At 36.9% G+C, this 22,106-nt stretch overlaps 1 protein-coding gene across 2 annotated transcripts in view; it reads right to left on the reverse strand.

The window, feature by feature from the left end:
* The window catches only part of AP3B1 (adaptor-related protein complex 3, beta 1 subunit), a 157,618-nt gene that overhangs the window by 19,536 nt on the left and 115,976 nt on the right, over nucleotides 1–22,106 (reverse strand). For both annotated transcript variants that reach the window (XM_014965043.1, XM_014965044.1), the window contains 2 exons: nucleotides 11,905–12,136; nucleotides 9,871–9,955 (listed from right to left, as the gene is read on the reverse strand). In XM_014965043.1, the coding sequence (XP_014820529.1) occupies nucleotides 9,871–9,955; nucleotides 11,905–12,136 (317 nt within the window). The remainder of the gene's footprint in view (nucleotides 1–9,870; nucleotides 9,956–11,904; nucleotides 12,137–22,106) is intronic.

Raw genomic sequence — 22,106 nt, forward strand, 5'->3', positions numbered from 1 at the left:
ACCCAAACAAACCAAACAATATATTTAGGACTAAAGAAGAACTATCCTTGATCACTGCAATTTCACAGCATTTTGTGTATTTCAGCAAAACCACACAGCATACTGGTTGATGTAAAAGCACACTGGAAAATCGCAGAATTTGAGCCAGTTTTTGTATTGGCAAAGAGCTAAAAAAATTGCAATCAGTAGTAGAATACTACTATCAAATGCTATAGATCCCTCCTTAAGAAATAAATACCATACAGTGAACTTGCTCTCCCAGTCCCTTCAATTCTCTGAGTTTTCAACTATCTCCTCTTGAGTTCTCCAAGTCTACAGAAACTCAAGATACAATCACTCTGCTATGTTTGATTGACTAACTATACCATAAACGATTTGCCTAGCAATTCAGGATTAGTACATGCAATCGGAATCCTTGCTATTGCTTTGAGGCATCAGAAATTTTTAGAAAAGAAAGAACACTTTTTTTTTTTTTGCAGATGCACCAAATAGTCAATACATACAATTGCTGATATGCCTCAGATACCCTACTTAAATACAATGATATGATCATTTGAATGGAACATATATTTCATCAATTAATATCCATGGCATTTAAATTACCTCAAACATTTGTTACTGATATTTTATAACAAATTCTGAAATAAGATAGACTGATGGAAAAAACAGCAGTAGTTAAATAATATTGAAAACAAATGTGTCTCCCTCCTAAATTTTTTTTTCTTTAATCTCTCCTTTGAAATCTGATCAAGAACTCCCTCATATTAGAAGCTGAAGGAAAGGTCTTTAATCAACTGCCTCATACCTTTTTGCTGTTTGTATATACTGCTTGGATTATATGACTACAACTTTTAACAATACTTTCACTGGTATTGTTCAACTGATAGTCCAAAGAATTGTTCAATCAATGTTATCTTTCATACTTAAGATGTGCACTACCTCATTCAGCATAAAACAGATAAACAGTTTTGTGTACAGTGATTCATGTCCTACATGGACTGGACATGCCATTTGTACATAAACTTGACTTACAGGATCAATATTTAGATTGCTTTGAAATGCTTGTAACAATCTTTTCACAATAAATAAGAAAGTCATGAGCACAGCTTGAGTTTTCTATGGCTGTAACTGCTCAAGAGGACCACTCGACACCTCTGCTGTTAACAAACATTCCACTTCCCTTTCCCTAGTGATTAAAAAGCTAATAGACAGTTTTTGATAAACTATGAGCTCTTCATAGTCTGTAAGCAGAAATTCTGATTGCCAGTTGTTCTTCAAACCACTTTGTTCTTAATTTCACTTTAGCTAGTACCTGGTTTATTTTGCATTACTTTAATTTCAGTGTACTTCATTCAGTAAATTTCTTTTTCAGCTAGAGAAAATCAACCTTCCTTTTATCATTCTTTTTATCACACACTTTACAGGCTAAATACACAGCTTTTTTTTATTGAACTGCATCTCTTTTACTACATCTCTATATTAGAGATCTAGTAATATCTAATTTAACAAAAGTAATTTCATAGTTCCATAGAGCCATAGAGCAATTCAGGTTGGAAGGACATCTGGAAATCACCTGGTCCTACCTCCTGCTCAATCCAGAGCCACCTTAGTTCACATTGCTCAGGGCCTTGTCCATTTGAGCTTTGAGTATCTCCAAAGATGGAGATTTCATCAGATATTTAATGGGTAAGTTTAATAATAAAATTGAGTCTTGCATTACAACTACGTAATTCACCCCAATACCTAGTGAACTAAATTCCAGTGTATTTAACTTATTTATGTATACTTTGAATGCTATCATTAGTATAAATGATGTTTAAACAAAAAACTGCAGAAGCGGTTTGGAGCTTGAACATTAACATTTAAGAATCTGGCAGGCAATTGGTTCAAGCTGCACTGAAACTTCTCTAACTCTCCTGGAAGACCAAGCTGAAGAAGCTTATCAGAAAAAAAACAAAGCTTCTCAAGTCTATAAATATAACTGGTTTTAGATTTCAAAAGTTAATGACTGCATTCTCTGGTATTAGCAAGTACAAATGAAAAGTTACATCCCATGTGGAACATGTATGCTTAATGAGAAACCTACGGCAAGAAGATTGAAAAGTATCAAACAAATAGGGATGTCTGAGAACAGTATCTCACCACTAGTTCACAAGATCTGTTTTGTACTTAATTGTTAACCTAGGGGCAAATAATGTCAGACACCTTTAATCTTACTGTTGCCTTTATAGTTGTTAAACTATTGTATTTTTAAAAGAATTACACCACTTTCATGATGTAATTACAAACATCACATGAACTTATCTTCTGATGTACCCAATTAAGATGAACAAGTGAGAGATGATAATGCTTCCACACAGGAACACAGAGAGACTTACCATCTCCGTGATAAATGACACTGCAATACTAACATTCAATCCTTTAGAAGACGCAGAGTTTTAACTGGTCTTCATATGGCTGCAGTGGAAACAACCTGTCATTTGAAACCAGTGTCCATTTCCCTTATTCCCTTTCTCTTCCCTCAATTTTTTTTTTTAAAGGATTGGTTCGAAAGGGTTCCTGGTAAAGAAAGTTCACTACCATAATAAAAGCCTTGAGGACAATGATGGCAACATCTTCTTTAAAACTAATACAAATAATAATATCACTTGTAAATGAGTTCTTAGAAGATATTACAATGGCAGTCTTTAAAGCCTTAATTTTCAAAGCTTTAAAAAAATTATCATTGTAATAAAAGGCTGGGAAATATTCTTCTTGCTATATATATATGAACCTTTTTTGTTTTACTCCTGGTAGCTGCTTGACCCAGAATACATCTATCCAAAACCAGCTCATTATTTTTGTTTTGCATTTAGAAAATCTCCACAGATGATAAGAAAAAAGGAATGGAAGAGGAAGAGCAACACACTAGGTTCCTGCAAAACATAGAATAGAGAAGTACAGGAGACTTTGCTCATAGTCTTACTCAAGAGAGGAAAAGATGGCATCTTACTTTTACAAGAAAAAAGGCCAGGGTCACAGAAGAAATGAGAGTAGTTGTTCATGCCCAGCCTTGCTTTTTCCAGGTCAGTTATCTATCTTGATATATTTGTTTTCTGGAACTGGGCCAACTGACTACTTTAGAGTAATGAAGTAAAGAGAAGAGTACCAGATTGCTTGTCTTAATATCTAATACCTGTAAACAACTTAGTGATCTGCTGACAAGGCACTAGGGAAGGAAACAGCAAGAAACAAGTGAATATGCAAGTGACAGTGATGTGAATCACTGCATCTCTAACATCAGCTTTAAATACGTTCCATAATATATTCCACTGCATATATTCCATAACATATTCTACTACATAATTTTAAGCAGATGCTTTTGTGCTAGCACCTACACCTGAAGGCACTCAGTACAAATACTGACTGCTACCCAACCAACCCTCTTCATTTATTCCTCCTTGCAGGTAGAAGTTCCACTTGGGAAGATTCCTACATCAACAGAGCGCGAAGTAAGAGAATTTCATACTACAAAAAAATCTCTTCCTTGGAAAACAAAATATAGAGCAAAAGATTCTACAATAAGGTAGAACCTGCAGACAGCAAACTGAACAAGGTTTTTCAAATCTCATTAATGGAATTTATTTCATTTAAGAAAATGCTATATTGTTCCTGCTACGCCAGACTCCTCTGCAGAAACCAGCAAAACACTCACTTTATACAGTCCAGGTCAGATGAGGTGAATAGACAGCTTTCTTTTCTATCAGCATAACAACTGCAGAAGACTATGTAGCCCAAGGACTGGAACAGGCTGCTCAGAGAGTGGTTGAATCACCATCCTTGGACGTATTTAAAAGATACGTAGATGTGGTGCTTAGGGACATAGTTTAGTGGTAGACTTGGTAGTGTTAGCTTTATGGTTGGATTAGATCTGAAAGGTTTTTTCCAACCTAAATGACTATATGATTCTATGTACATGGTCCCAACTCTTCTAATAACACTGAGACTTAGGAAATGCTAATACAATGTAACCAGCCCATGCTTGTAAAAAACCTCTGTCAGATGTCACACTATTTTCCCATGAGCTCATTATCCGGAGCAAGAATGGAAGGCACTGAAGTAATTTTCATTCCATCTCTTTCTTTTTGGGACCTCTGACTACACTTTTTGCACTTAAACCTTGAGAAAACTAGGGCAAGATATGCATGGCATAGACACATTCCCAATGCCAAGTCATTTCAAAGAGACCTAAACAACATCTGGCATACTTTTCAAGAGAATAGGGAGAAGAAAACAGGTTCTCTGTAAATTAACTTTATCTTCAAAGCTGTGGTTCTTTCATGGCTTTGGGAAAAGGTAAGAGAATTTGGAAATGGGATGAAAAGAATAGGGAAGAAGAGCCAAGGACAAGCTTCCTTCTCCAGCTCTCAATGTTGCAAAGGAGGCATCTCCCCTTCACCTGGGGAGGTGTGATGTAGGGTCGCAGACTCCTATAAGAATCCTCACCTCCATCCTTGGAAAGGTGATGGAACAGCCCACTTTGGATGTCATCTCTAAGCACGTGGAGGAAAAGAAGGTTATTGGGAGTGGTCATCATGGATTCTTGACCAATCTGATAGCCTTCTCTGATGGCCTGACTGGCGGATGAGGGGAGAGTAATGGACGTTGTCTACCTCGACTTCAGCAAGGGTTTTGATACTGTATCCCATACCATCCTTATAGGTAGGCTTAGGAATATAGGTTAGATGAGAGGACAGTGAGGTGGATTGATCATGGATTCTTGACCAATCTGATAGCCTTCTCTGATGGCCTGACTGGCGGATGAGGGGAGAGTAATGGACGTTGTCTACCTCGACTTCAGCAAGGCTTTTGATACTGTATCCCATACCATCCTTATAGGTAGGCTTAGGAATATAGGTTAGATGAGAGGACAGTGAGGTGGATTGAGAACTGGCTGAGTGGCAGAGCTCAGAGGATTGTGATCAGTGGTGCAGTGTCCAGTTGGAGGCCTGTAACTACTAGTGTTTCCCAGGGGTCAGTACTGGGCCCAGTTTTGTTCAAGATATTCATCAATGACACAGATGAGGGGACAGCACATATCCTCAGCCAGTTGCTCATGACAGAAAACTGGGAGGAGTGGCTGACACACCAGAAGGCTGTGCAATCATTCAGCAAGCCCTGGATGGGCTGGAGAGTTGGGCAGAGGGGAACCTAATGAAGTTAAACAAGGGCAAGTGTACAGTCCTGCACCTAGGGTGGAATAATCCCATACCACTGGTACAGGTTAGGGGTTGACCTGCTGAAAAGCAGCTCTGCAGCGAGGGATCTGGGAGTCCTGGTTGACAACAAGCTGATCATGAGCCAGTAATGTGCCCTTGTGGCTAAGAAGGCCAATAGCATCCTGGGGTGCATCAAGAAGAGCATGGCCAGCAGGTTGAGGGAAGTCATCTTCCCCCTCTACTCTGTCCTGGTGAGGATACATCTAGAGTACTGTACCCAGTTCTGAGCTCCCCAGTTCAAGAAAGTCAAGGAACTACTAGAACTAATCCAGCAGAGGACTACAAAGATGATCAAGGGACTGGAGCACATCTGTTAGGAGAAAAGACTGAGAGACCTGGGTCTGTTTATTCTGGAGAAGACTGAGAGGGGAACTCATCAATGCTTGTAAGTTTCTAAGGGGCAGGTGTCAAGAGGATGGGGTCAGACTCTTTTCAGTGGCACTCAGCAACAGGACAAGAGAAAACAGGCACAAAATGTAACACAGGGAATTCCATCTGAACATAAGGAAAAACTTCTTTACTTTAAGGGTGCCAGAGCACTGGAACAGGCTGTCCAGAGAGGTTGTGAAGTCTTCTTCTCTGGCAATACTCAAAACCCACCTGGACATGATCCTGTGCAACCTGCTCTAGGTGAATCTGCTTTGGCAGGGGAGTTGGACTAGATGACCTCCAAAGGTTCCTTCCAACCCCTATTGTTCTGTGATTCACCTACTGGGTTTTACAAATACAGACAGGAATCTGACATGCCAAATATATGCACACAAATTAGGATAAAGGCATGTATATGCCATAACCCTCTGTCTCTGTAACTTTCCTTTCCTTTCTTCTCCAGGGATTCAAACGTCTTAATTCCAAGGATCCAATGCTAAATTCTGACATGGCAAAGCTCCCAAATCTTTTTTCAGACATCTAAGGAAACTGGTAAGCTGTCAGAATGACCTAAGGATATCTGAAAAGTAGAGACATGCCAAACAATAAAAGTAAAATAAGAGACAGTGGCAGGATTATTAGGATAGTGATTACCAGGAGCTCAAGGATACAAGAGAAAACACACCAATGTGGAAATATATAAAATCTGACAAAGGAAAAAAATTAAAATTCCACAGTACTGCATTCATTCTGCAACACCAAGGATCTGTTCCAAACTTTCCTCTGCCCACTGATGTGTACCTGCCTACCAAAGACAGTTCTCTTACTGGGATGGTGAATATAGTAATGCTTAACTAGGATCCAACAATTCAGACTACCTTGCATGTGAGTTAGCCGATAACAAATCGCATTACACTTCTAAGTTGTGTATGTCCTGCTTACAGAATCAGAACAAAGTAACCCAAAAAGAATGAGTAACACTCACAAAAATCTTTTAAAAGACTAAGTCCCTCCATTTATTCCTCTTTAACTTTCTGCTTGAGAGGCATTATTGTGCAGAACACCAGTGTGGCTGAAGTAGTGTGCCTCTCCAAGGAGACGGCACAAGAAAAATAGCAATGAAGAGATGTTCTCCTTACGAGTACATAGTGTGAGCATCCTAATACACATTCTAAATAAACGCATTAGGCACAATTTTCAAGTTAAGGCGTTTCACCTCTTTTTAATTAGATGTGTGATCTCGGTAAGCTTTGCTTAATAAAAATAGTTTTTACGAGGGAGGTCTTTCAAAGCTCAGCTGTTCGAACGTCCCTCTGTAATGCAGTTTCTCCTTCATTGTCCTTGATTTGTACAACAGATTCAAAAACAGATCTAAATATTTTGTTACTCATGTTAGTTTTTTTTCTTTATACAGTTTGTATTTATTGAACCACTAGTACAACAGCACATCCCCAAGCAGAAAGGTAGTGTTTGCTATGCAAAACACACAGTCCATGATTGGCATCTAAGATCAATTGATCTACCCATTACCACTATCTCCCTACCCCCACAAGCTTTACTACAAAGCTATTGATTTAAACACTGCCGATCGGTTTCCATTTTCTGATTTTGGGCAGGCCAATTAAGAAAGTGAGTAATTGTGATTACACTGCTTCAGGATCAATTACATTTGATGCAAGACAAAGTGCTCCTCTTAGAACAACGTAAAGAAAATTATTATGATTAGGAACACTTTACTGCTGAACATGCTTCTAACAAAAATGCAAAATAACTGACAATGTCTTTCATAAAGATATGCTCTCAGGAAATACAAGAATATCAACACCTTTGTGTACACAGTATTTCAACTACATTTTGACAAACTTCTACAAGTCATTCTTCCTTTTGGATAAAAGCTTTTTAAGAAGTGCGACATGTCAAAAAGGCTACAGCTGAGTTCTGTCAGACATTTCCCCCAAAACATGCCACTGTACAATTTCTTCAATGATACTGAACATCAGCAGGATTTTGAAAAATACATGTTTTAACAGTAAAATAGCAAATTTAATTCAAAGGACATTTTACCTATTTTTATACTATTTCTAAGAACTAGTGTAAAAGAGACAAGGCCTTATCAATTAGCAAAGGAACAAAGTAAGCAATTCCTTTTCTTAATTTAATTTTAAACTTAGCTTGAGCTTTGTCATTGGACTCACATTGTCCAAATCATTAAAATGAATACACCGCTGAGGTCTGAGGCAAATCTATTTACAGTGATGTTACTCATAGTCTGGTCGGTGTTCAGGAATATTGATCTGTCTTGTTTGTCTAATAGGAAAATAATAAACAATTACTAGGCAATGTTGGAGAAAGTAATCAGTTTTTATATATCACTAATACAGCAGACCTCCCAAAGCATAAAGGTGATGATCTGCATAAAATCAATGTGTTATGCTACATTGCTTATCCTCATCACTGCTAAGATTCTTAGCAATAAATGGTATAAGTTTGGAATCAAATCATTAGTATACTGAAAATATGTACTTGAAAGAAAAATATCCACTCTGTATAAAATATGCTCAGTTTATAAAGTAGGAACATTCTTTTTTTAAAGAAAACCCCCCAAAATATATTTAGGGAAAGAGAGCCTATCATTTTGAAGCAATTATGAAATTGCATTGCCTAGAACAGAACTTCACTTCCCAAACAAATCAGGCAACAATCCAAAGCTGTCTCCAAATTCCAGCAAACTGCATACAATCAGCTACAACAAAATGATGCACATATACTATATGCTGCAGACATCTTGCTGGAGGTACTAATATTTTTAAAATTACTACATGTGCATCCATTTTACAGGAAAAGATTTGGGGGGGGAGGGGGGAGGGGAGCGGAGGAGAGGAGAGGGAGTGAAAATGAATGTTAAAACCTCCTTGCTGCTAGAACAAGCAATTTTATTTTAGTAACGGTTCTTTTGGAGTCACTTAGCTACATCTTTATTAAGATTATCCCACTGTATTTAATAACCTGTAAGTTGCACAAGATGTGCTTAGTAGTACTACATGAAAATTTCTACAGTGTTCCAGAAAGAGGAACAGAAGTTTCTCAAAGGGTTTCCTGCTTCCCCTAAACTGGAATGCAGCAAGGTGAATGTCCTTTTTTGTGCAGAGTATAGGAAGTAGTGCGTTTTGCAACAAATATGTAAAAAATTATTATTTCAAAATACGCGAAAAAAAAAATATCATGCAGATCTATTTAGTGCCTTTACATAGTTTCAAGCAGACTGTATTTGCCTGAATAGCTCTTAAATGAAGGTGTCTAGCTTTCCCCCACCTGTTCATTCCTGTTGTTTGGACACTGCTACTGTAAATTTTAACTGGTTTCAAAGGCTAGTTAATATTGAGTTCTCACTGTCTGAACAGGTTCCCTGCTAGCCTAGAATGCAACAGGAACTCATACAAAGAGGATCTTGAATGTGCCATTAATGAGCATAAAAGGCATAAATCAAATATCTAAGTATATATACAAAACCTAGTTGGCCAGCCAGTTACTTGTTTTCATTCCATCTCTAATAATTTAAAAGAATCTACAGCGTAAGGAATAAGCTTCTTTGGCCAGCAAATTCCGGAGTTGGCAGTAATGTTACTTCATAAGCACTCAAGGTAGTAAAATTGCTCACATTATGTGCTTTTTTGTTTGTGAGTTCTTACAAGGAAGAACACACACAAAACATGCTAGCAGACTAGTCAAACCTGACTGCTCCCTTCAAGGTGGTGTTCCTAAGAAGAATTCCAAGGATATGGGGGAAAAAAAACCACAAACATGCAGGAAAAGAGATGTCATTCTAAACTGGAAGAGGAGTTCATGCTTCTTTTTGGTATCATTTACAAAAAGGGAAAAACAGAACCTCCCAAACCTGACTGGTCAAAGAGTTTTTGAATTAATACATGTGATTTCAAACCTAGATTTCATCTTACCATCAAATCTGTGGTTTTAGAAGCAAGGTCTAAAAAAATTTGGAACAGTAAAGAAATTGATAGTAAAGAAAACTGATAATCCTTGTAATAGTAAAATCAAAAAAATAGTAAAATCAATATGTCTTATTCCTCTAAAAACATCTTGGGTATACATCATGTTGTGAACTACTGTTCAATTCTTTAAACATTTAATAAACAGCAAGTCTGCTACTGCCAAGTCAACTTTCAATATGCACTACTTTTACCTTTCAAGAGCAAAATATTACCCTCCCTCCCCAAGAACTCACCATAACTGGAAAGTGGCCGTCTGAGTAGAATCACAGAAGTCGATACCCATTGAAACGGTAACGGATCCTGCAGGCTCAAGGCACTCTACATGAAAACATTTTGAACAGGTAAAGTACACATGCAAAGCAATAGAAGACCCAAGATGCAAACTCCCAAACTTCACACAATTAGAAAACCTATATTTAAAGAAAGCGCTCCATAAAAAGAAGCCAATGCTTGCAGTTTTATTTCAAGTAGGTATCACCCAAATGTCACGCTTGCATGTTTAAGTGTCTGAGATCCCACCTCCCCACAGTGAATGTTGCCACTTCAATCTTACAGCCCTGCCACCAACAAAATATGGTTTTGTATTAGAAAAGCTAGGAAAATAATTTACAGAAAAAATAAAATGGAAAAATTGGTGTTTTCCAAATGCTAGAAACACAAAAGGTAATAAGAACAGGGCATATAAACTGAGTTCTAGATAAAGTGACAAAGAATAGAGAAAATTTGCATTCAAGCCAGAACGGCAACATTTTTGGAAGGAACTACAGATATTTTCTGCAGAAGAAACCAACAGCTTCATAGGACAGATACCACAATAATGCCTTTCTTAGGGACATTAATACTTTAAAGGGTAGGATTGGCTGTGGAACTCAAAACCTGAACTGGACAATTTATTAATTCCAGATTTTTTCATGTTTTTTACATGACAGAAGTGAATGCTACTGTTCACTGTTATTGTAAATACAGTATGTCCTGATCTGATTTATAGTATTACTAGTTTTCTACTGGTAAGCCTTTGTGACTTCATTTCTTTGAATGTTTAAATAGAATGATATTAAATTATACTGATGGTCAAAACTAACTTGAAATCAGAACTCTGACTGAGGAATAAACTAAACAGTTCACTTAATGCAAAAATTACTATTTTGCCTAAAAGTTACTCTGTCTTGGTCAAATATTTATCATTATCAAAATGCATATGTTTCCAGAATTTTAACTCTGAAATCAATGGTAGCATTGTACAATTGCTTTTGTAGCTACTTGCTGTAAATCTGTATGGCCTGTTAAAAAAGTATTTCAATAGCATAGAGCAATTAAATACTAAACACCTTTTAACTACTGAAATCTTCACTGTTGTGCTTTAAGAACTTGTTTCTGTGTTATTCTAATGTGACATGGATTCACACAGTAATGTAGCTTATTAACAGAGAAGAAGCAGCTTGTGTCAAAAAGGAGCTTGTCTGCCCTTTCCAGTTCTATTATAAAATAGAGACACTTTTGTTCCTTCTGACTATACCACAATGTCCTAAAACAAGAACTGCTGGGAAAAGAAAGCAAATTGTGTGCACAGATACTACCCTTGAATAAAAGCTGCTATGATCTGTGTTATATCTCACATTTTATACTCTTTTTAGCTAATGATAATTTAGCAAAAAAAATCCAACCAGAAGGTAGAAAGTAAAACCAATTTAGGACTATAGCACTGCTTTCTACCTAGTCTAAGAAGCCACACTTTGTGAAAGTATGGTAGATGCAAACTGGACTAAAAGACACACTCCGCTGCCAAAAGCTCACAAGGGAAATGAGAAAGCTCTGAGCCACCAAACTAAATAATACATCTACACATGTTCTGTAAAGCTTGAAAAGAAAATAATTGTGAATATATAAATCAAAACCTCATTCTTCATAGTAACCCATTCTGGACTAAATCTGTAAGAGAATTGAAGTTTGTGGGGAGAAAGAAAAATTTTATTACATTAACTGGAATTGATATAATATAATTGATATTTCAACAAGCAGGTAAGCTTTCAGGCACTTGAGTTCTGATCTAAGGAGTTATTTTCGAAGTCAAATACAAGTAGAGGAAAGCTGAACTAAATTTTTGTTAAGATTATCTAAGAAAAGATAGTTGCCTGACTCTGTGTGTGTGTAGGTATACACACACACATATATATAAGCATACATATAACTATGCAAAAACACTTTCCTATATTTGAAATTTTGGAAAAGATTAAGATTCTGTACTTTTAAAGATAGGATACGATTACCTATTGGATTGAACTCATGCATCCTCATGCCTGGAGGTAATTTCTTCTCCCCAATGTGAATATTCTCTATCTTCTGATCAGTTGTATTTGTTACTGTCATTTGCACAGACACCATATGATCACCAAAAATGCTTGGCTGTCTTGAGAAGTGATAATGAGCTGCTAAACCTTTTCCACTCATTCGATGAAGCAGTTCATGTGTTTTTGTTGGCACAGAGACTTGGGTAGTGACCTGTTAAGTACAAAACAACAGTTGGTGAATGGTGGCACTTTTCACTCAGCTAAAGTGCCTGCTTTCTTTCAGAAATTTTAGTGAGCTAGAAACATATAAGGACATATTCAAATCCATAAACAAATTGCACTAATAGATATCAGATAACAAAGCCTAAAAATAACATTACTGGTGCTGAGAAATAGCAGCTTTGACTTTGCCATATTTGCCTCAATTTCCATTATAAACGTGTTTTAAATATTTTAACTCTCACAGTTATCCATTAAATTATCAGAGATTTTTTAACATAGTTAAAGAGTTAAAATAATTATGTTGTTTCCAACAAGAAGTCTCCCTCTGTTTACATCTGTATACATCAGTTCTCAAGGGTGATCCCAAGCCCCTGTGTACAGTTAAAGTATAGTGAGAAATGGTCTTCTTCTCTTGTTAAAACCACAAAAAATGTTGCCTAACAATTACGCGAGTCAAATACTAAAAAAGGAGTTGTATAGAGCAGAATGATGTTGCCACTTTTTTAATAGTCTTGCTGCCACAGGCAATAAGAGAAATCCCAAGAATGCCTGGGTCCATTCTTTCCTGAAGACGTAGCGTGGATAAAAGACATTCTGTGTGCAAACAAATTCCCAGAAGATATTGCTGGTAAGGAAATCTATAATCATGAGCTCAAAAGTGCAAAAGCAAGGAATATGCAGAAAGCTGCAGAAAAGTGAATTTGAATTCTTTAAACAAGTTTTAAGGAAAGGCTGGGAAATTACATAAAAGTAACACCCCACAAACGGCCAAATGCTCAGCTTGAAAATCCCATTTGTCTGGTCAATGCACTATGAGCTACTGAACTTTATAGTGTATCTGATAGATATGTCTGTTTATCTGTTTCCACTGATGAGTGTCCGTCTTCTCTTGCCCTCCCCATAGCCCTGCAGGTGTAACTAAGTGAAAGAGACAACTGCAAATAGCAGGATGTTCAAGACTCCAAGCAGCTAAGCAAGGAAAAGGGCTTTTGTCTTGCCTTCCCTAGAAAATTCTTACAGGTTGCTACATTTTCCTGACTGCCACATTTAACATAGAGGGGCTGGTCTGAAGGCTTAGTGAACACTTCCAGTAATGTGAGAAGCTGGAAAGAGCTGGGATTTAAAACCACAAGGTGTGAGAGTAATGGCAGAGTATCTGGAAAACACCAGGCTGTAAAAGAATCCTGTTGAAAAACTTAAGAAGATAGTGAGCATGTAACAAACTTGACCATCATCTTTGAGCACCAGTTTCTGAACTGGAAAGCCAGCCTAGTAATATCCATCACCTCAAATGAGAATCTGTAGAGATCAACTAATAAATCTTCAGAAATGTGAGCGTTACATTGATGAAGGCTGAAGAAAACTATGCAAGGAAATGAGTGAGTTTGTATTCAGAGGTGCCTTTGGAAGGTGCACTAAGTTTCACACATATCATACTGAATGAAGAACAAATAATGGAGGAAAAAAAGCAGAAAGACTTCCCATGCCCTCAAAATTCAATCACTATGTGACTGTAATTAAAACAACACACGGGATGGGATCGAGCAAACACTTCTGCAAAGGCTTCCACATCAGATGTAACTTTCAACATTTTACCTACTGTTTCTTTTTTTTTACAAACAAATTAATGATTTAGCAGTAACCTTCAGTGTGAAGACTAAAGGCAGTTTCAGAATATATTCAGAATAGTTCAGAATATCTGAACTGAGGAAACTCCACAATCCTGGCTTCAAATCTGTATAATATATTAATACTTTTAAAGTAAATTGGTGAAGTTCAGACAGTTTCTGCCCCCTAGAAAGATGATGTAATGTTCTCAGGGACAAGATTTTTAGTTTTCCTATACAATCAGAAGAAAATACAGCTGTTTAGAATAAAAAAACATAGCCAAATATTTAAATTTCTGTCCCCCTTCAAATATATACCACTTGAAGAACATAAGCACCATCTTTCTAAAGAGACTTGATTTTTTCAGTACAATTACTAATCTCTGACAAGCCTGAAAATATCTTTTTTCAAGAACACAATTCAATGAAACTGTGCAAGATCCATAATGACCAGGTATCTTCTTAGTCCAACGCCATTTCACATGTATAAATATGATTAGAGTTACTTTTACATAGCTAACTTTAAACTATGTTTATAAAATAATAACTCCTGTGACATCACACGACCAGACTTCTGACTAATGCAAAATGAATGGGAAAAGTACAAATCGTATGGATGTCTAAAGTTCCTCAAAATTCAGAACATCTTTGAATACTAAAACCAAACTTCAAGAGATTAATACTTCACTTAGATTTCTAGAAATAACTGACAAGGTAGAATTCTCAAAAACAATTCAGTTGTCAGGAAATAAGAAAGGAGGTATTTTGAATAGTAAATATCTTATTGTGACAGAACTCAGAGGGTTGTCATTAATGGAGCAGGGTCAAGTTGGAGGCCTGTAACCAGCGGTGTCCCCCAGGAGTCAATACTTGGCCCAGTCCTGTTCAACATATTCATCAATGACCTGGACGAGGGGACAGAGTGTATCCTCAGCAAGGTCGCTGATGATATCAAGCTGGGAGGGCTGGCTGACACTCCAGAGGGCTGTGCCACCATCCAGCGTGACCTGTACACAGGCTGGAGAGCTGGGCAGAGAACCACCTAATGAGGTTCAACAAGGGCAAATGTAAGGTCCTGCACCTGGGGAGGAAGAACCCCAGGCACCAATATAGGTTAGGGGTTGGACCTGCTGGAAAACACTTCTGAGGGAAAGGATCTGGGAGTCCTGGTGGATGGCAGGCTCTCCATGTGCCAGCAATGTGCCCTTGTTGCCAAGAGGGCCAATGGAATCCTGGGCTACATAGGGAGAAGTGTGGCCAGCAGGTCGAGGGAGGTCATTCTCCCCTTCTACTCTGCACTGGTGAGGCCACAACTGGAATACTGCATCCAGTTCTGGGCTCCCCAGTGCAAGAGAGACAGGGAACTACTGGAGAGAGTCCAACGTAGGGCAACCAAGATGATTAAGGGATTGGAGCACCTCCCTTACCAGGAAGGGCTCAAAGAGCTGGGGCTCTTTAGCCTCGAGAGGAGAAGACTGAACGGAGACATCATCTATGTTTAGAAGTTCCTAAAGGGTGGGTTGAAGGATGATGGAGCCGGACTCTTTTCAGTGGTTCCCAGCAATAGGACGAGGGGCAATGGATATAAGCTGGAACAGAAGAAGTTCCACTCAAATATGAGGAAAAACTTCTTTACGGTGAGGGTGACAGAGCCCTGGAACAGGCTGCCCAGGGAGGTCGTGGAGTCCCCTTCTCTGGAGATTTTCAAGACCCGCCTGGATGCAGTCCTGAGTGATGTGCTCTGGGCAATCCTGCTTAGCAAGGGAGTTGGACCAGATGATCTCTAGAGGTCCCTTCTAACTCTGTCAAATCCATGAACCCATGAACTGGTACATAGAGACAATAGCAGTTAGAGGTTATAAGCAGTCACACTAGTACCAGCTAATTAAGCCGTTGATGAAATAATGAATAAAACTTAAGTTTTAAGATATAACAAATATCTTTTTTAAATTTAAGCTTAGCCTTTAACTTTTAACATTTAATTCAATTTGAGCTGGACATGCATAATAGAAAAGTTATTTCATGAAATGGTTCACCCATTTTTCATTAACAAGCTTAGGAAATCTGTTTTATTCATGTTAAATCAAGTATTTTGAAGTACACTAGCTTCTCTGTTTCAACATATAGTTGTTTTTATTAATACTATGTATTAATAGGAATCAAAACAAATTAGTCAGAAGTCCAAAGTGTAGGTACATGTGTATATATATACAGCAAAAATCCCTCACTGTACTTAAATTGTAACACTAACTCAAATTTTACTGAAACCTTCCTGTGATTCTTAGAGATTTTAATCTATGCCCCTTTCAGCTTTACTTCTCATGTTTCAGTCATAATTTCACTAGTGAGCCCATTCACTTTTATTTTCAATACACTATACAGCACAATAGACACACAAAGGACAGCCAGAATAATGACATTATCTTTTAACCATCTTTCTTCCCATATAACATTAATTTTCAGTTGCATTTAACACAGCAGCACTAGAAATAAATAAAATGTATACAAGGTGAACAAAGGAATTCAGTTCTGGAAGATGGAAATTCTCAAGCCCTCTATATCCAACCCCATATGATTCTACGTTATCAAGGGTTTCGAGCTGGCAAAGCTTGGTGTGACTGTAATGCTGTCTATTTAACAGTTGCATGAGTTTGGTAAACAGAATTTTTTTTGCTTTATTCTAAAATATTTAATGCATACAATTGCAATACTTAAAGAAACACATAGTGAAGATACCTGCAATCACTCTGGGGTTAAAATAATCCTCCAAAGAGTTAATAGAACAAGGAGCACCTAGTAACCAGCAGATAATCCCCTACAAATCTTACACAGCATACGTTTAAATAATAGAAGTCGTTTGTGTACCTTTGGATGGTTTATGAAAATAACCAATCAATTCTGCAGACACAACATTATTTCTAAAGGAAATCTATGTGACTCATGATGCCTGCAGATACACAGAGACAAACCACACATATTTTATCAGTTTATTACAGTAAGCAAATAAGCGTGGAATGAGAGTGCACATAACTGTCTACTTAACGCTTACTGAAACATTTATAAGAGCTGTTATCTCCCTAATAACAGACAGACAGTGTGCAATTTTAGAGAGGAGAAAAGCTTCATATTTTTTAACACTTCACTAAAAAGTAACTGAAGAGTGTAAAATGAAAAATACTCTGTGCAGTTAGCTGGTAATGGACCATATTATCAACTCAAGTTAGATTTATAGGATACAAACTAGTCACTAATAGTTATTTTATGACATAGCGTGTCTGCTTTTTTTGGGTGAAGATTATTAAGATTAAACTTGCAAAACTTTTTTTTTTTTTTATACAGCTGTTTAAAATGACAGAAATAAATCAAATAAAGACTGTCCTCCCACCCGATTTTGACTGAAAGGCACCACGAATTAAAAGTCAGAGTAGGGACTCCATGGTGAAGTCACATGGGAAACACTGTATTGGTATGAGTCAGACTGGCCCCCCTGGTAACTGCACACATTTGACATTTTAAAATGGCTTCTTATATAAGAACAAGAAGGGCAACATTAAGATTTTGCCTTGAAAGTCTCTTACTCATTAACCATATAAAGGAAAAGTGTAACATCACTGACAATACTTTTGGCTTTCTCTGCACACAAACATGCTCATTTTTGCCAGCCAAGTCAGTCCTCAAAAACTAAGATGAAGTTAATACAAAAAAATATTTTCCAAAAATATTTAAAATAAAAAGCACTACAGGGGTTATTAAACCTACTAAAGAAAACAGGGCTCGGCAAACTTGCCTGTATAAAGTATTATTATTAAGTACAAAATTATGTCTGCTCTCTTTTTTCTTTTGTATTTGTTCTTTAGCTTAATACTGCTGTAATAATAAACATAGATTAACTTTTGATCCTGATTCAGAGATGTATGTGTTTGGATAAAAACATATAATATTGGAAAAAAATATTCGCTTCCAAGAATGATGATAATTATAGTTCTATTCTTCTAAATTATATTCTGTTAAGGCAGCGGACTGAATCATTTAATCTAAGTAGCCCTTCTACTGCCCTCCTATTGGCAATATCCATGACATAATCCAAGAATGACCTACTGAGCTGTGAGAGCTATACCCTCTCTTACACTCACTGTGAGGCTATGCTTCAGTAACCCCGCAACAGCCAAGAGGAGAAGGGCTATCACGTAGCCCAGCCACATTTACATGATCTTTCAACTGAAGCTATGAGAGCAACTTAACTATCATTTTATAGCTTTAGGAGAAAGATGGAAAATCAGGCAAACAAAGGAAAGACAACTACTGGGAGAAAACAGAATATTCATGATCTTTTGCTCCATTACCAATTACGTATTACTCATAGTCACAAGGCAATGTCTTCCTGATACAGCTCTTATAAAATAAAGAATTAATAATTCATAAAAAGATATTAAAAAAGCAAACAAAGAATTGCAGAAAGAGTGTCAACATCCTAGTCTACATTATTTGAAGAGGCCGTAGCAAACCCCAACATTAGAGCATACTTAAGCCATGCTAATATGGATTGTGAAACTAAGGACAGTATTCCTCTGATAGGGGGGTGGGGAAACCAAGCAAGCAAGCAATCTCATACTTGCGGCAGTCTAGGAAAGCAAGAGGATACCACGATTCAATTTGGGCTAATTTACCTAGATATACAGACACTTGAGGACATCATGTCAAATTCTGGAAAATACTGAAAAAACTTTCCACCAAAGGCACATTTAACTGCTCTATATGCACTAAACACGTTCTAAAAGCCATGTCTGCTAGGAAGTCCTTAAATTTCTACTATAGTCTAACTCCCTTCTTTTTGCATTTTCACCAACTTTTAGGCTCTGCGCTTCTCTAAATGATTAATACATCAATGGAGTTAATAGAAAATTAGCAGATTAATGCTCATACCTTTAAACCAGTATTGGTTTCTGACAATTTCTCGTTAGAAAGTGGATTCCAAAAATTGTTACTGAATTTCAGCATTAATAGAATAATACTTTGGTTTCTAAAAACTTGCAAGGAAAAATCAAACACCCCTCCCCCTCCCCCCAGTAACTCCCATTGGTTTTTAAATCACAATGAGATGAATCTCAAATAAAAGAGCACTTCTATTACACTGCTCATAGTCTTCCAAAATTAATAATTTTTTCCGCTTTTTTCTTTTTAACTCTGATATTTGTATGGTCTCAAATAGGTATAAAATCATCCTTTCAAAGAGTAGTGTGTTCAAGGTAATATATGAATCTGGAGATGATAAAAATCATCTCTAATATTACATTATCCCTTTTCTAATATTTTAATGTCCCTTAGATTTTTTCTACAGTTCTCTTAAAACATAACCACCTAGACAGATTTCCAGTAACTCTTTATCAGTAAAAAGTATTGCTCTTAGAGCAAAAACATTACTACATGATACAAAGGAAGCAGAATTAGGCCTTAATCTGGAGTTCATGAACAGCAGAAAACTTTATTAATCCCATACCAAATTAATCAAGCACTTTTAAAAATAAGCGTGCACTTGTTTTGCATTTTATGTGTAGCTGAAGGCCAGTGAGACAGGTTGTATTTTGCATGTATAATAGACCTTAAAGCTTTATATTACAACAACACATCATTTTGTTTGAGATTTGGCATCTTTGGCTTTTCTTCTGCTGAGCCTAATGAACCACATGGATAGTCCAGCAAAAATATTAGTGAAATATTCTAAAAAGCCACACAAGAAAGAACTTCAGTAGCAAAAAAAATGGGAATATTCTCACAATTAAGTCAGGGTTATTACACAAACATGAACAAAAGGGGTGAACTCAGTGTCATTAGTATGGGCCACCAACCTTAGTATAAATTGAGAATTGCACATTCTTGCCCATAGGTAGTCTCTGAGATCACCACTGGGCAATGAAAAAGGATTCAGCAGATAATAAGAAAGAATCTTCTTTTAATTGCATTTGCAGAAACTTCCCACACTTGAGCGCTTAAACTGTATCCCAGTCCAAGGTTTAACTTCTGAAATAGCAGTGACCAAACCAGGTTGTGAAATTCAGCCTCAAGACTGACCATCATTTTTTCCTATGTAAAATTCTACGAAGCAAATATCAGGGGTCTGGTGGCTGATGCGTGTGTGTGACTTTCATCAAGCAGCATGATATTTTAAGCTCCTTTGCAATAGTCATTAGATGTTTCAAGGAAAAGGCATTCTCCCAATATACAAACAAGTAATTTACTTGAATTTAGTGATTCGACCCTGCCACTGACCACCTACCTGGAAACTCTGAGGATTACCTGAAGTAGTTCAAGAGTTAGAAAAACAGAATAAGGTGGCAGCCTCACCTTGTGCCCAAATTATGGATTGGAAATAGCAGATGCTGCTGAGAGGGATTAATATAGATTTTGGCATTGAATCTAAATGACTTCAGAAAAGTTCCTACAAATGGTTTCTAATATATTATTTTGAATTTGGCAAACAGCCAGTACTCTAGAGACCTCTAAAGTGAAAACATACTGAACCCTACTGGCTCTAATGTATAATTTTACAATTAAGGTTATATTATAACAACTTCTGCATAGTGGTTTCTTCCAACAGAAGGACAAAGTCCAAACTTTTCCCCAGAAAAGGACCATTAGGTGCCAGGATAAGTGTGTAAGTTGAAACACTTACTACACGGTATTACCTACAAGCCAAAGTGAACTCAGCCTATAATACAGTATATTTGAAATCTAGCACAGATATTTATGAATGCTAAAATGTAAATTACATTAAAAATGTAATAAATAAAAATAGATTACATTAAAATACATCGCTGGCTTAATACAACTATATTTGAATCTTGATCACTAATATTTTTGTTGAAGAATGCAACATGTTATTATGGCTTCTATCAGGATGATCGTAATGCACATTAACCCACCTGCAAGGACAAAAATCTGAAATCAGCACTGAACCCGCTGCACGTACACACCTACGTAAGCACTTCCTCAGTGTGGGTGTAGAATCTCTGCATGTACCGGAATACCTCTCTTACACACGATATTGATGTGCCAATTTTTCCCAAGTTTTATTTCATTTTACACATAATGTTTTAACCTGAAAAAACCCACATTCCTCAGTTTACAAAAATTATACTTGACTTGAGATCATTGCTAAAATACAGCTTTTCCGTCTTTTGCCTTCCTTAAGCTTCACTTTTTGGCCTTAAAAAGAAAGAAAAAAAAAAGTCATCTGATAAACCTCTGTTAAGAGAGGTTTATTTATAACCACTTACCTTCAGTTTCTTTGCTTAAATTCAAAAGCACACTTCCTTTTTTGGGACTTGGAAACAAAACTCGTGGCATCAAGTGACTCACTCAGCTTCCACGAGAACACTTCTTTTCACACTCACTAAGAAGAAATGCTACTCAATCCCATCCACACACAGCTCAGAGTAACGTGAGCAACAACACGCAGAGCATATGGCAAACAAACTACCTCCCCCGACAGGAATCTCATAAAGGCCCCACTGTGCAGACACGGACCCTGAACAACAAACACGCTGCTTTACACAGTAGCTGCGGCCGTGCTTAATCCTCAGTTGATGACTGAAAGCAAATTAATCTAATAATTTCTTCTCATCTACTTTTGAAATTACCCTGGTACTAATATAGAGTATTTCTGCTACTATTGTCTAAACCCTCCAAAGATTGTTAGTCAACTGAGCATGAACATAGCAGCAGGAAGACTGTCTGGGACAATGACCATTTATTAAAACTTACGCCATTTCAAAACAACTTCTAACACAAAAATGCACTTAATAATAGTTGAAATGTATGTAGTAAGCATATGTTCTAATGCTGCTAGTGTTACAAAGCTCCTTCAGCGGAAATGGTAGAATGATTTTTGTACATTTTTCATAAGAACATTTCAAACTAATAACAGAAGATTTGTACACAAACCTTATTTTATAGCCATGAATTCCTGAACTCCACTATATAATTAAAAGATCTGTTTTACAGCTCTTATGAATGTACTATTCCCCTCCCCAATTCTTCTGGCATCTTCAAATCAAAAAAACAGATGCTAGGGACTAGAACACCAAACAACATTTGTATGCCACCATACAAAGGTGGAAAGGTTTCCTAATCCAAGCGAACAGCAGTTTAAAATGAAAAGTTTCATCAACTGCACAGGAACCAAACTAATTCAGGAAGATTCTAGAACTGCTTTTTTAAGCACTGCTCACCAAATCATTAGGCAAAAAGCATGCAAAAAAACCAAAAACCAACATGAAAGCATGCCACTAAAGTTAGCTTTTTAAAACCTATCTCTCTGATGGTACCATATTTAATCACAGCATTGTTCAATAG

Source organism: Calidris pugnax, unplaced genomic scaffold (genome assembly GCF_001431845.1).
Source record: "Calidris pugnax isolate Ruff unplaced genomic scaffold, ASM143184v1 scaffold273, whole genome shotgun sequence".
Classification (NCBI taxonomy): domain Eukaryota; kingdom Metazoa; phylum Chordata; class Aves; order Charadriiformes; family Scolopacidae; genus Calidris; species Calidris pugnax.